Source organism: Pollicipes pollicipes, unplaced genomic scaffold (genome assembly GCF_011947565.3).
Source record: "Pollicipes pollicipes isolate AB1234 unplaced genomic scaffold, Ppol_2.1 Scaffold_4740;HRSCAF=5597_pilon_pilon_pilon, whole genome shotgun sequence".
In the NCBI taxonomy this organism is placed as follows: Eukaryota; Metazoa; Arthropoda; class Thecostraca; order Pollicipedomorpha; family Pollicipedidae; genus Pollicipes; species Pollicipes pollicipes.
Genome location: NW_023596545.1, coordinates 17,557,816 through 17,570,034, shown reverse-complemented (window position 1 = coordinate 17,570,034; position 12,219 = coordinate 17,557,816). Strand labels below are relative to the sequence as shown.

The 12,219-nt window shown below is 54.6% G+C and overlaps 1 protein-coding gene across 1 annotated transcript in view; it reads left to right on the top strand.

Annotated features, from left to right (window-relative positions):
- Nucleotides 1-12,219, top strand: part of LOC119098701 (macrophage mannose receptor 1) — a gene marked incomplete in the record, with an annotated part of 23,558 nt that overhangs the window by 9,550 nt on the left and 1,789 nt on the right. The window contains 8 exon segments of the mRNA XM_037221700.1: nucleotides 38-183; nucleotides 734-955; nucleotides 1,904-2,065; nucleotides 2,469-2,776; nucleotides 5,104-5,234; nucleotides 6,521-6,679; nucleotides 7,048-7,104; nucleotides 9,383-9,392. Of these exon segments, the coding sequence (XP_037077595.1) occupies nucleotides 38-183; nucleotides 734-955; nucleotides 1,904-2,065; nucleotides 2,469-2,776; nucleotides 5,104-5,234; nucleotides 6,521-6,679; nucleotides 7,048-7,104; nucleotides 9,383-9,392 (1,195 nt within the window).

The window sequence follows — 12,219 nt, the reverse complement described above, 5'->3', positions numbered from 1 at the left end:
TTCGTCGTCTTTGACTACTTATGCCTGTGCCTCGCAGCATTTGTGACGTTAGCCATGAAAGACTCGGTGGCCGGCCTTTGGATGGGACTGACGTACGTCAAGCAGGAGGTCCGCTTCCCCACCTGGACGGACGAATCGCCTGTGAACTTCACGCACTGGGCACCAGGGCAGCCGTCCAACGTGGTTCGTATCCGGCAGGCGAACGGCGCAGCGTCCGCGTCGTGCCCGACCCGCGCGGCTGCTCCTCTGGGATTTAGGCGATCCTTCGGTAAACCTTTTCAATTCGAACCTCAAATGAAGCTGAAGTCACCGAATGCACCGCTGGGTGTGGCGGTTACTTGTTACCACTGTGACCAGTGGTCGCCGGCCGTCGTGCGGCAGACCACGCCGTGACCTTAGTCTTGACCGTGGCCGTGACCGTGGCGGCCGTGACCGTGGCCGTGACGTCCGTGACCGTGGCTGTGACGGCCGTGACCGTGGCCGTGACGGCCGTGACCGTGGCCGTGACGGCCGTGACCGTGACGGCCGTGACCGTGACCGTGGCCGTGACGGCCGTGACCGTGGCCGTGACGGCCGTGACCGTGACGGCCGTGACCGTGACCGTGACGGCCGTGACCGTGACGGCCGTGACCGTGACGGCCGTGACCGTGGCCGTGACCGTGACCGTGACCGTGACGGCCGTGACCGTGACGGCCGTGACCGTGGCCGTGACGGCCGTGACCGTCGGCTGCAGTGTGACGGCTGTCCGGAAACCTGCGGCCTGCTGGACTCTGGGCGCAGTCACTCCCCCGGCGCCTGGATCGACGTCGACTGCACGCACGCCTTCGGCTACATCTGCCAGCGGCCGGTGGTGCCCAGCACGTCGCAGACGGTCGGCGGCGCACCGGCGGCGGAGTCGGCGCACTGCCCGCCACCCCACGACAACTTCCTTGCGGTTGGCGACGCCTGTGTTAAGGTGGGTTCAGCGCCCCGTCGCGCAGGTGAACCAGCGGCAGACAGTGCCATAGGGCGACGTATGCCATGATGTTTGGAGCCACGGTATATTGAACCGCCTGTATTTTCCACCAGCAGTGCATTGTGGGGTACTTTGTCGTGCCCAGTGCTTACCGGCCTGGCCGCAACTGCACGAACAGTGGACGACATATCTAGGATGAACGACAGTATCATTCCGCGCAGTTAATCAGCCTTCGTACCTGCCTCTAGCAGGAGTACTCGCCGAAAAAGGAGAGGGAAGTATTTGGGCTACTGTTTTGCGGCATCTTGAGTGCCTGGATAAAATAATCCAATCTGATGGCTCGCTAGGATGTCGTGGTCTGTGTCACGGTCCTACCACCTCCTTCCTATGTTTCTTGCATCGTGACGGTGAAGTAAATGCGCTAGTATTAGTTGTACGGTAGCCTACCCATTCGATGAAACCAGTCATGTTTTAGTTCGTTCTGTTCACTGTGCGCTCTGTTCGCCGTTCTGTTCACTGCGCACTCTGCTCATTGTTCTGTTCCAAGAGCTACATGGTGCGCTTAAATCAGACCAATGTTTACATCCGATCGTAAACCTGACGTTAATCACCAACTAAGACCAATGGGACGTCGAGCGACTCACAAACAAACACTGCTGTCAGGACGCGACTCTAGTCGAAACGGAAAGACCGTGCCCCGCGGGGGTGGGACTCGAGTCGGTACGGACAGACAGTACTCCGCGTGGGGTGGAACTCGAGCCGGTGCGGACCGGCCGTGCTCCGCGGGGGGTGGGTCTGGAGTCGGTACGGGCAGACAGTGCTCCGCGTGGGGCGGAACTCGAGTCGGTGCGGACCGGCCGTGCTCCGCGTGGGGTGAGACTCGGACCGGTACGTACCAGCCTTGCTCCGCGTAGGGTGGGACTGGAGTCAGGCGCATGCTGCTGGCAGGTGGTACGCCGGCCGGCCACCTGGCAGGAGGCGGCCAGCACCTGCCAGCAGGACAACAGCAGCCTGGCCTACGTGGGCGACGTGTTTGAGAACGCCGCGCTGGTCACGCTGCTGTACCGCGACGGCGGAGACCAGTACTGGCTGGGTCTGACCGACACCGAGGTGAGAGCAGCACTTGGTGAATGGTGAACAGTACTGACTGAATCTGACCGACGCTTGGACGACTGCGACGTCGGGCATTGCGGATGAACGCGTGTGAATGCAGTATTTTTGTTGTAAGATTTAAGCTGGCGCAATACAGCTAACGTAATGGGCAAGATACAGGAGATGAGCTAGATCGATGCCAGTCAAATGCAGTAAAAAAAATCATCTGCAGGTGTGTAATTTGCAAATTAGCATGACCTGCTAGCCGCAAATGGAGAGCGCATATGCTTGTGGTCTCCACATTGTGTGTACAGATGTCAAAGTGGCGACACTGATGCGCTGTGCGCATCAAACGTAATACAGAGTGGAACAAGGTGTCATGTCTCGCAGCCGCGCTGTACTATTATATTATTGGCTGCAGCGGTACGGCAGCATGCAGTGGACGGCGCCGTGGCCTGCCGAACCCACCTTCAGTAACTGGGAGCCGGGCCGACCGGCGGCCAGTGCTCGCGCCAGTTGCGCCGCGCTGCGTCCGGCGACCGGCTGGTGGCGCCACCTGAGCTGCGCCCGGCACCAGCCGTACGTCTGCATGCGGGCGCCTCGCCGCGAGAGGACACTGTCGGCCGCTGGCCGCTGCCCCTCTCGCCAGTGGTCGGCCAGCGACCGGCGCTGCTACCGGCTGCAGGAGAGCGTGGGCCACCCTCTCACCTGGCACGAGGCCAAACAAGCGTGAGTCGGGAACGGAGGGGCAGAGACAAAGAGAGAGAGAGAGAGAGAGAGAGAGAGAGAGAGAGAGAGAGAGAGAGAGAGAGAGAGAGAGAGAGAGAGAGAGAGAGAGGAGAGAGAGAGAGAGAGAGGAGAGAGAGAGAGGAGAGAGAGAGAGCAACCCCTCCAGCCACCCTTGGGGCACCCTCTCACCTGGCACGAAGCCAAACAAGCGTGAGTTGGGAACGGAGGGGCAGAGACAAAGAAAGAGAGCAACCCCTCCAGCCACCCGTGGGCCACCCTCTCACCTGGCACGAGGCCAAACAGGCGTGAGTCGGGAACGGAGGGGCAGAGACAAAGAGAGAGAGCAACCCCTCCAGCCACCCGTGGGCCACCCTCTCACCTGGCACGAGGCCAAACAAGCGTGAGTCGGGAACGGAGGGGCAGAGACAAAGAGACAGAGCAGCCCCTCCAGCCTTTCCGATGCGGGAGATAAAATGAGCACAGTAGTTTCGCTGCCTCGGATATGTGACTGAAAAATATCAAATTTAGATAGCAGTTGCAAGCTCGTGTCATGCCAGGTAGCGAAGACAAAAGGTAGCTTTCGAAAGCAGCAAAGCAGGAAGCAGTTTCTCAAAGTGAGTTGGGGGTTGAACAGTAAAAAATGACGCAACCTACCTCAAAATACGCCACCAAGCAGCTTTCTCTCCAGATTTGGTCTTTTTTCCTTTGAAAGCTGGGAGCTTGAGCGCACGTGGGGGCGGGGGGAGCTGAAGCTCCCAACTGCATGAGAAGCACACCTCGGCCAAAAGTATTAGCCGTTTTCCTAGCTTGTACAGGTGCGTAATACGCAGGTCTGGTAGTTATCATGGATTTGGGGCAAACCTCAGTCAACAAGCTGCACCAGGACTTAATTAGGGGGTTGTTTACTGGCGCTGCTTATTAGGCACCAGACTTGATTAGGCCTCTGACCTCTCATAGGTCAGGCCAGGTCAGTGAGCTCTCATGATCTCGCATCATATGCAACACGACTTCAGTTTGTGTCTAGTAATGTAGATCTGCCGAAAATAATGAAATATACATAGCCAAATTTCCACATGCTGTGGTTGTTCCAAGTCATGTCGGGATGCTTGTGCACAGCAAATAATTGAGATAAACAATGACGTAAGAATAACAGCATGCAAAGAGAGCGTCATTATTTCTGCGTGCCTTGACGTGTGAGTTGGTAACGGAGATAGCTCAGATATCCACCCTATTCTCCCGTCCCCGACTGCCTGCTAACTCCTTCCTATAGCCCGCCTGAATGGGAACGTGGTGCGGGACAGTCAGCGGTGAGCCGATCTCACTGCCGCCCTCATGGAGCCGCAGTCAGCGGTGAGCCGATCTCACTGCCGCCCTCATGGAGCGGCAGTCAGCGGTGAGCCGATCTCACTGCCGCCCTCATGGAGCGGCAGCCAGCGGTGAGCCGATCTCACTGCCGCCCTCATGGTGCGGCAGTCAGCAGTGAGCCGATCTCACTGCCGCCCTCATGGTGCGGCAGCCAGCGGTGAGCCGGTCTCACTGCCGCCCTCATGGAGCGGCAGTCAGCGGTGAGCCGATCTCACTGCCGCCCTCATGGAGCGACAGTCAGCGGTGAGCCGATCTCACTGCCGCCCTCATGGAGCGGCAGTCAGCGGTGAGCCGATCTCACTGTCGTCCTCATGGAGCGGGACAGCCAGCGGTGAGCCGATCTCACTGCCGCCCTCATGGTGCGGCAGTCAGCGGTGAGCCGATCTCACTGCCGCCCTCATGGTGCGGCAGTCAGCGGTGAGCTGATCTCACTGCCGCCCTCATGGAGCGGCAGTCAGCGGTGAGCCGATATCCCTGTTGTCTTCGCCAGAGTCTTCCGAGTGCGAGCACTCACCCGAAGCCGAGCTCCTCCGCAAGCGAACACTCGGCAGTAATGGAACCACCCCGCGACGGCCGCGCTGTCTCCCAACACCTACTTCTTTTCGTGATCCCTTAGGGAGGGAAGCAGTCTGTCGCTGATCCAGCGATCAGGGGCTCGAATCTGTCCCACGGAAGATCGCACCGGATCGACCAACCTCCACTGTCCTGTGGTCACGTGATTTACGTGTACACTTCATGCATTGTGAATTAATGCGAAAAATGTGCCCCCGTTGATACCGTATAAAGAGCAGAGATAGATGATTTTTTCATAATCATTGTGTGTAATTCATCATGAGAAGGCTCGAATCTTTCTGCATATTGCCGGTTGGCTCAAGTCTAAAATTCAGAAACATCAAAACCACAGCCCATCGAAGTGTATGAATATTTTCACCGATGATAACGGGTATTGTGCGGTACCTCAGCTGCGAGGTGCAGGGGCAGCAGCTGGCAGTCATCTCGTCGGAGAACGACTTCCTGGCTGTGCTGGAAGCCATCAACGGGTTGACCAGAGCTTTCACAGCCTGGATTGGACTTCAACAGATGGACAACGGAAGTAAGCGAGTCAGGAGTCGGCAGGGGGGCCGGTGCAGGACATCGGGGAACAGTGCTGGCGGTGAGGTGGGGCGTCAGGGGACAGTGCTGGCGGTGAGGCTGGGCGTCAGGAGACAGTGCTGGCGGTGAGGCTGGGCGTCATGGGACAGTGCTGGCGGTGAGGCTGGGCGTCAGGAGACAGTGCTGGGGGTGAGGCTGGGCGTCAGGGGACATTGTTGGCGGTGAGGCTGGGCGTTAGGGGACAGTGCTGGCGGTGAGGCTGGGCGTCAGGGGACAGGGCTGGCGGTGAGGCTGGGCGTCAGGGGACAGTGCTGGCGGTGAGGCTGGCGGTGACATTGGCCGGGCAGATATTTCAAAGAATAACTCATCAGCACGAATTAATCTAACGTCAATAACTAATCTAGCGGCAACAATAGCCAATCAGCCAAAAGATGCTCAGATGAGGACACTAAGATCATAACAAGCTCGGGAAGTTCTTAGAATTCGTGTGTGTGCGTGTGCGTGCGCGCGCGCGCGCGCGCGCGCGTGTGTGTGTGTGTGTGTGTGTGTGTGTGTGTGTGTGTGTGTGTGTGTGTGTGTGTGTGTGCGTGTTTATTTGTTTATTTTGCTTCTGTTACCTCATTTCGGTTGCTCAGGTGCTCATGCTGCAGCAGCATGAACGACACATGTACTTGCCCACGACTCAGAATTGAATTCAGATTAGTCTAGTTATGCCTTCAGCCCCTACACGCACATTTACACCAATCGCTATAGTTTCAACGATATGCAGAAAAAAATTCGTTCTTACTCCGAGACGCGTTCATTTTGAGCGCGCAGTTGCGGCCGGAAGTACAGTGAAAGGTAGAGCGAACTGCTTTGCATCAATAGAGTGACTCGAGACTGCCGTCAGACGCACAGATGTGAAACATATTGCCCTGGCACTTCTCGGGTAAGATGCAACTCATCCCACGCTCCCATATGTACCATCACTCCTCTCGTCCGCTGCCTTACTGAGGGACAAGGATGAGTGATGAGTTCAGGCACCACCGATCGAGAGAGTCCCTGCAGTTTTTAGTCGCGCCCTAGGTACTTAGCAATCGTGGACATCTGCGCATTTTTAACCAATCAAGGTAGTGGTTGAAACCCCCTAAGTACTGCTTCATGCATGGCGGACATTTACAGCCTTGAGTTTCGCAGGCACTGGTTTGTGTAAAGGTCTGGGAATGTGTCCGTCCCTGGACCTGGTGCGCGTTACGTGTGAGCCCGCGCGCCACTCAAAGACGGCCCTGACAGCGGCGCGTGCCGCAGCGTTCTCCTGGGTGGACGGCTCGTCGGTGATGGTGGACGGCTGGGCGCACGGCGAGCCGTCAGCGTCCCTCGAGGCCTGCGTCGAGGCGTCGCGCCTGCTCTCGGGCCGCTGGAACGACCTCCGCTGCTCCATGTACCGGCCGTACGTCTGCATGGTCGGTGAGTTGGCGGCTGCTTGGCGCCGACGCGATGCTACGGTGAACTGGCGCCGGGCCGTCAGGCTCTCCGCAGCGGGAAGAGGTCTGGGGCAGCTGAGGCAGGGGGGGGGGGGGGTTGCAGATGTGGAGTGGCGGCGCGTGAGAGAACGTCAGGAGCTGGTGAAATGTGGTCTGCGATTGTCAATTCCGGTGTGGTTAGTGGAACGTACGAGTGATGCATTATGTCTCCATACAGGTTCCACATTTCTACCGTCCGTGTGTTGCAAGGTGATTGTAACACCACGCTACCTCTGGCTTCTATCAACATATTAACAGCGAGAAATGTCAGTGCACTCGCAAGCATCTACCTCCATTTAACCTTGTTTTCAGAGCTCGATGGAGGTGACCCTGCCCCGCCAGCTTCCAGCAAGTTCGCCCCGCGCCGCTGTAAGTGGTCTCTCCCAGATATGTCTATCGTGTCTCGCCTCGGTACGCTGCTTCAAGCGTCGGTGGTGTCTGAACTCAACATTGCGTTATTCCCACTTGACAACAGACTGGATAACTGCATCGGGGTCTGTCAGTGTATTTGAACCTGGGAGGCCCAAACTGAGACTGAGAAAAGAGGCGCTGAGCGTGTTCTAGTGTATTTCTTACTTTTGTCCTCGTGCTTAGCAGGCATTATGAGTTCACTGTCCTTATGCTGACAGTTGTCGACCCCCAATATACGAGAAGACACTGCTTTAAATACGCTATCAAGCAAACATTGGCCATATGGTCAATATTCTACCTTTCAAACCGTGCTGGTGGTTACAAGTGAACAAGGTTAAACAGGATGAAGCAAAAAATTACATTTTGATACCAAGATACATGAATACAGAGAATGCTACAAGCCTGTGCTGACAATGACACTAAAAGATATCAAAATAATAAATCAGCCAAGCCCCCACATCTTAATGAAATGTTTTACATTTGACGATATTTCTGCAAGCATCGGGCAGGAAGAAACAAGCTCACTTATAACTACTGATATGCTTTTAAGTGGAAGTGACTGCTCTAGACAGCACAACTCTCTGTTAAGAAAATATGCACCGTAATGTGTCGTGCTTTGATAGCGTCGTTACACCTTGCATAACATTGATTGAGAGCCAATTGACGGCGTTATATCTGGAGCTTGTGCCCGCGAACGTCAGATATGAACGCCCGAACAATTATGTTGTTCTTTGCCGTGATCGATGCATGGCTTATGGGATGGCAGAATTTTAATGACGCTATTATGACGTCATGGATGTCAAGGTGGCGTTGAAGTGCTTTCCCCAAAAACGCTCCCCATTTTTGCGGGAAGGTAGCCCAGAAACTAGATGTGCATAGCTATAGGTAGTGTCACGGCTTAGTTGAAATCACGTGATAATAGCCTCATGCTTGCACATCTTTTTTTATTTTAAACAGCTGTTTCAAGCTTTTGTAGTAAGTATTACACAGGAATGTTAACAATTCAGCATGTTGCAAGCAGTAGCAGAGCACGCGTTGGAAAAATCAAGGCAAATGAAATGCATTGCTTTCCTAGTGGTGAGCAGGGAGTCCAATGGGAGTTCTTCCACAGGAGTGGCTACTCCAATTCGAAATTCTGCGCTATTCAGAAAATTGCGAGAAAACTGGCATTGCCGATCGAATTAGACGCGCCTGATGTCACACTGATTGAAGTGAAAAGTAAAAAAGGTGGCATGATCCCTTGAATATAGGACCGTGCATCGGGTACTGGGGTGTAGGAGCTCGGCTCATTTTTCATTTGTGGATTTCTACGTGCATGTCTGCCCAGATACTGGATGCGTTTTTGGATTAAGGTGCCTTGGTTTCGAAATGTGATTGTCTGGTTTAACCGGGTTCAGTCAGTGGTCACAAGCACAGCTTGAAACGTGGAGCATTGACAACACACCCAATGTTTGATTGTTAACGTCTTTAAACCAGTACCTCCTGGTATACTGAAGGCCGATAACCGTCAACATAAGAAATCTGGACGCACCACGCCAAAAACCCAAGAGCTCGAGGTCTTTCTTGCTTTATCTGGTACAGATGTCCAGAGCTGTCGCTTTCTAAAATCCTTTGGGGGGACTGAGCTAATAAAGATGACGTAACCCACCCTCCAATCTTGATTTATCTCGGATTTCGGCCGCTCTGAGTCAGGTCCCCGCTGTTAACGTTCGAATAAATAGAAATTTGGTCGCCTCCAAATTGCTTCCATGTCCAGGATTTATAGCACATTTGGAGCCGATTTAGTTGTGCATATGATGATGTGATAGCATATAATTATGATAATATTGATAGTGGTGTGTTTGGGTGCCTGGTGTACTAGCCCTTCAAACACTTGCTTCGTTCCATTGGCCAGTTTTGCCTTTTTTGCCCTGTTGCAATGGGGGGGGGAGCTTCAAGTCAGCATTGGGTGGGTTTAGCCCCCCTCCCCCCCCCCAGTACACAAATTGAGACCCCCGCAGGTATCCCCCTTTAATTTGAATCCATCATAAGTATATCGTCCACGAAGAATGCATGCTTCGTCCGCGGTATACGAATGCTCCTATAGCTCGAAAACAATTTAGCATGACGTTGTACGACGTGTCACCGAAGACCCAGCCATCACACGTCACCAGAAGCACGCGAGCGCCGTGCAACCGTGAGCGCCGGTCACCTCAGCGGCCTCTCATTGGCACTGCTTGTGTTCGGTCCTCGGCAGCGGCCGTGGGCGGCAGCAGTCTGGGCGTGTTCGGGATCGTCTGTCTGACGCTGCTGCTGCTGACGCTGCTGATCGGCGGCGGCGTCTGGCTGGTGCGCCGCCGCCGCAAGGTCGCATCGCGCCACCGCCGACTCTACTCCGGCGACCAGGCGGCGCACCATGATATAGAGAACCCCGTCTACGACCAGGACGGCGAGCTGCTCGCCGGCAGGGGCAGCAGGTAGGCGGCCCTGCTCACCTCTGGCCGGCCGACGATCGGTGCTGGGACGGTGGCACTCCCTCTCGGTGGGGGGTGGGGGGGGGGGGGGGGTGTTGCCGAGATGAAGCACTGGCCTAGGTACAGATGCGTCTTGTTTAATTGTCTGTAGTAGCTGACTGTGAAGTCATTGTTTTCAGTCGTGACGTCACATAATCATATCTGGTCATGCTGTATTAGCTGGCACGATGTTAGTGGTGAGCAGCTGTTGGGGACTAGCGAGGTCCAGGCCGTATGTCTGGCTGCATCCAAAGCACAAGTCGGTACCTGCAGCATCCTTGCCGACGGTGCGTCACCCCTTGATCCCCTCTCTTCCGCAGCCTGGAGGGGTCGGGACAGGATGGCTTCGACGCGGCGGCCACCGCCCGCTGGCAAGCGTTCGACGAGCACCAGGAAGAGAACCACCTGTAGCGTCGGCCCTCTTGTCTGCACGCCTGCTGTCGTGCGAACGTAGAGCGCGCGGAGCCACCCCGCTGACCTGCACGCCGTGCTTTACTGTTCCCATTATGCCACGCGTATCTTTTACTCCCAGAAAGACACATGGCTTAGTAACGTACTTGGTTGTGATCATCGTGCTTTGCGGCAAGAATGGTCTTGATAGCTGACGTAGCCATGCATATTCTCATAAAGCGTCATGAGAAACAGCATACTTGCATCGCTTGCCATGGAAATAAAACAAAAGTGTATCAAAAATCGCAGCGTTCATTTCAAAGATAACCGCATGGTGGTCATGAAGTGTGCCGGCGACAGTAATGGACGTCCCGAAGGCTACATCAATAAACAACTGTCGTTCTTTTCCACGCCAACCAAGCTTGTGTAGGTTTGCAGGTTTACAGTCGATTTACCACAAACATGGGCTGGGAAAGCCATATCGTTCTAAGTTGTGTCTGATAAAGTAAAGGGGAGGGTAGCAATGCGACTTAAAATAATACGATTGTCGCCAACTTGATATTTCCAGTTTTCAACAGAAGGCATTCACAAAGCACTAAGCCCCTCACATTACGGCGAGCTGACGGTAAGCCATTAGATTGCGGCGAGCTGACGAGCTCGGCGCGTATGACGAACAGGAGTTCTCCTGATGGCTCCCACCAAGCAGGGCCTGTTAGCGATACAGCGGCGTCCGCCGGGTTGTCCCAGACCACTCTCCCCTGCGCTCCCTCTTCATCCCCGGCCTGCGAGAGGCGGACTGGACGATGTCGGCGACGGTCAGTAGTCTGGCAGTGGGGAGCAAACGATCGTGAGGAAGTCCTCGTACTTGACGTTACCACTAGATGGCGTATTAGTCTCGCGGAAGATCCGTTCCACTGTAAAAGACAGTGACATGCGCGTTAAAGCCCAAGTAAAAATGGCTATCACCACATCGGGCCGGCAGAAACCCAATACGTTTTTGGCATCCCAGGGGCCCTTTGTTGGCATGCAGAAGGCGATAAATAGCCGTATCTGACATAAGAAAATACAAGCACGCAAACTGTGTAGCAAATCGATAGGTGCAAATCTGTAAGCAGCTACCCTCCTGAAGCCTTTTTCACAGAGGTTGAACAAAGAAGGCGGAAAGGTCTTGGAGTCAGCAGAATGCTTTTGCCAGCTTGGTGTTTAAACCCCATTAAGTCATTGCTCAGAACAGGGTAATGACGTATGCGTGACAACCCAAAATTGCGATGATGTTTACATACTGTCCACGAAGATATCATTACACATCCACAGGTTCACATGTCAAGTCCAATTTGCATCCACGTTTGTTTCAACAAATAGCAAATATTACACCACATCTCCTTTGGTACACTGTGGCTGGTACATCGGCGGCCAACCGGGTGTCCAGCTCGCCACCGGTCAGTACAGCGTTCTTACACTCCTTGTGGCTGAGCCGGTCCCCCCAGTGCAACAGCAGGCGCCGCAGCTCCTTCACCGCGACGAAGCCCGTGCCGCGAGGATCCTGCTCCCGGAAGGCCTTCAGGATGTCGGCCGGGATCTTCTCCTTCTCCATGTGTTCATGCATGACCTCCAGAAATTCGACGAATGGCATATTGTTACCTGGAGGGCGCAGGCCGAACGGATTTAACCAACAAGGCTGCAACGTATTGTGTTATTGGCATAAGCGCAGCGAGCGTGCACCGATATCCACATTTGAGCGGAGTAAATATGTACTGAGTTTAGAGAATCCGCACTTGCAAATCAAACAGCGGCAACGCCAGTGACGTCAGAGAATCTGTATTACTGCATGCTAGTCAATGTAAAGCTGTCCCCGCATTCAACTAGATGTTACTAAGTTATGATTACCAAGTTATGATTACCAAGTTGAGTTTTACTCAGAAGCAGGGGCGCACCCCACGTTTTAATGGGAGAGATGGCGGAGCTCGGTGAGTACGCATCACATACATTCTTAAACTTTCTGTTGGGTACCATCCGTACTGAAAGTGAAAAAACTCGGGCTTGGGGAGCATGCCCCGCGGCCACCGCCCTTGGCTTCGCTTCCGGTTTAGCAAATTCACATCAGGTTCATCAAGTGATGCTGCTGCAGGACATGAACACATGATTTTTCGTTGTTGTACCGCTTTTGTTGAGGTAGCGCCGTAGCTCGCTG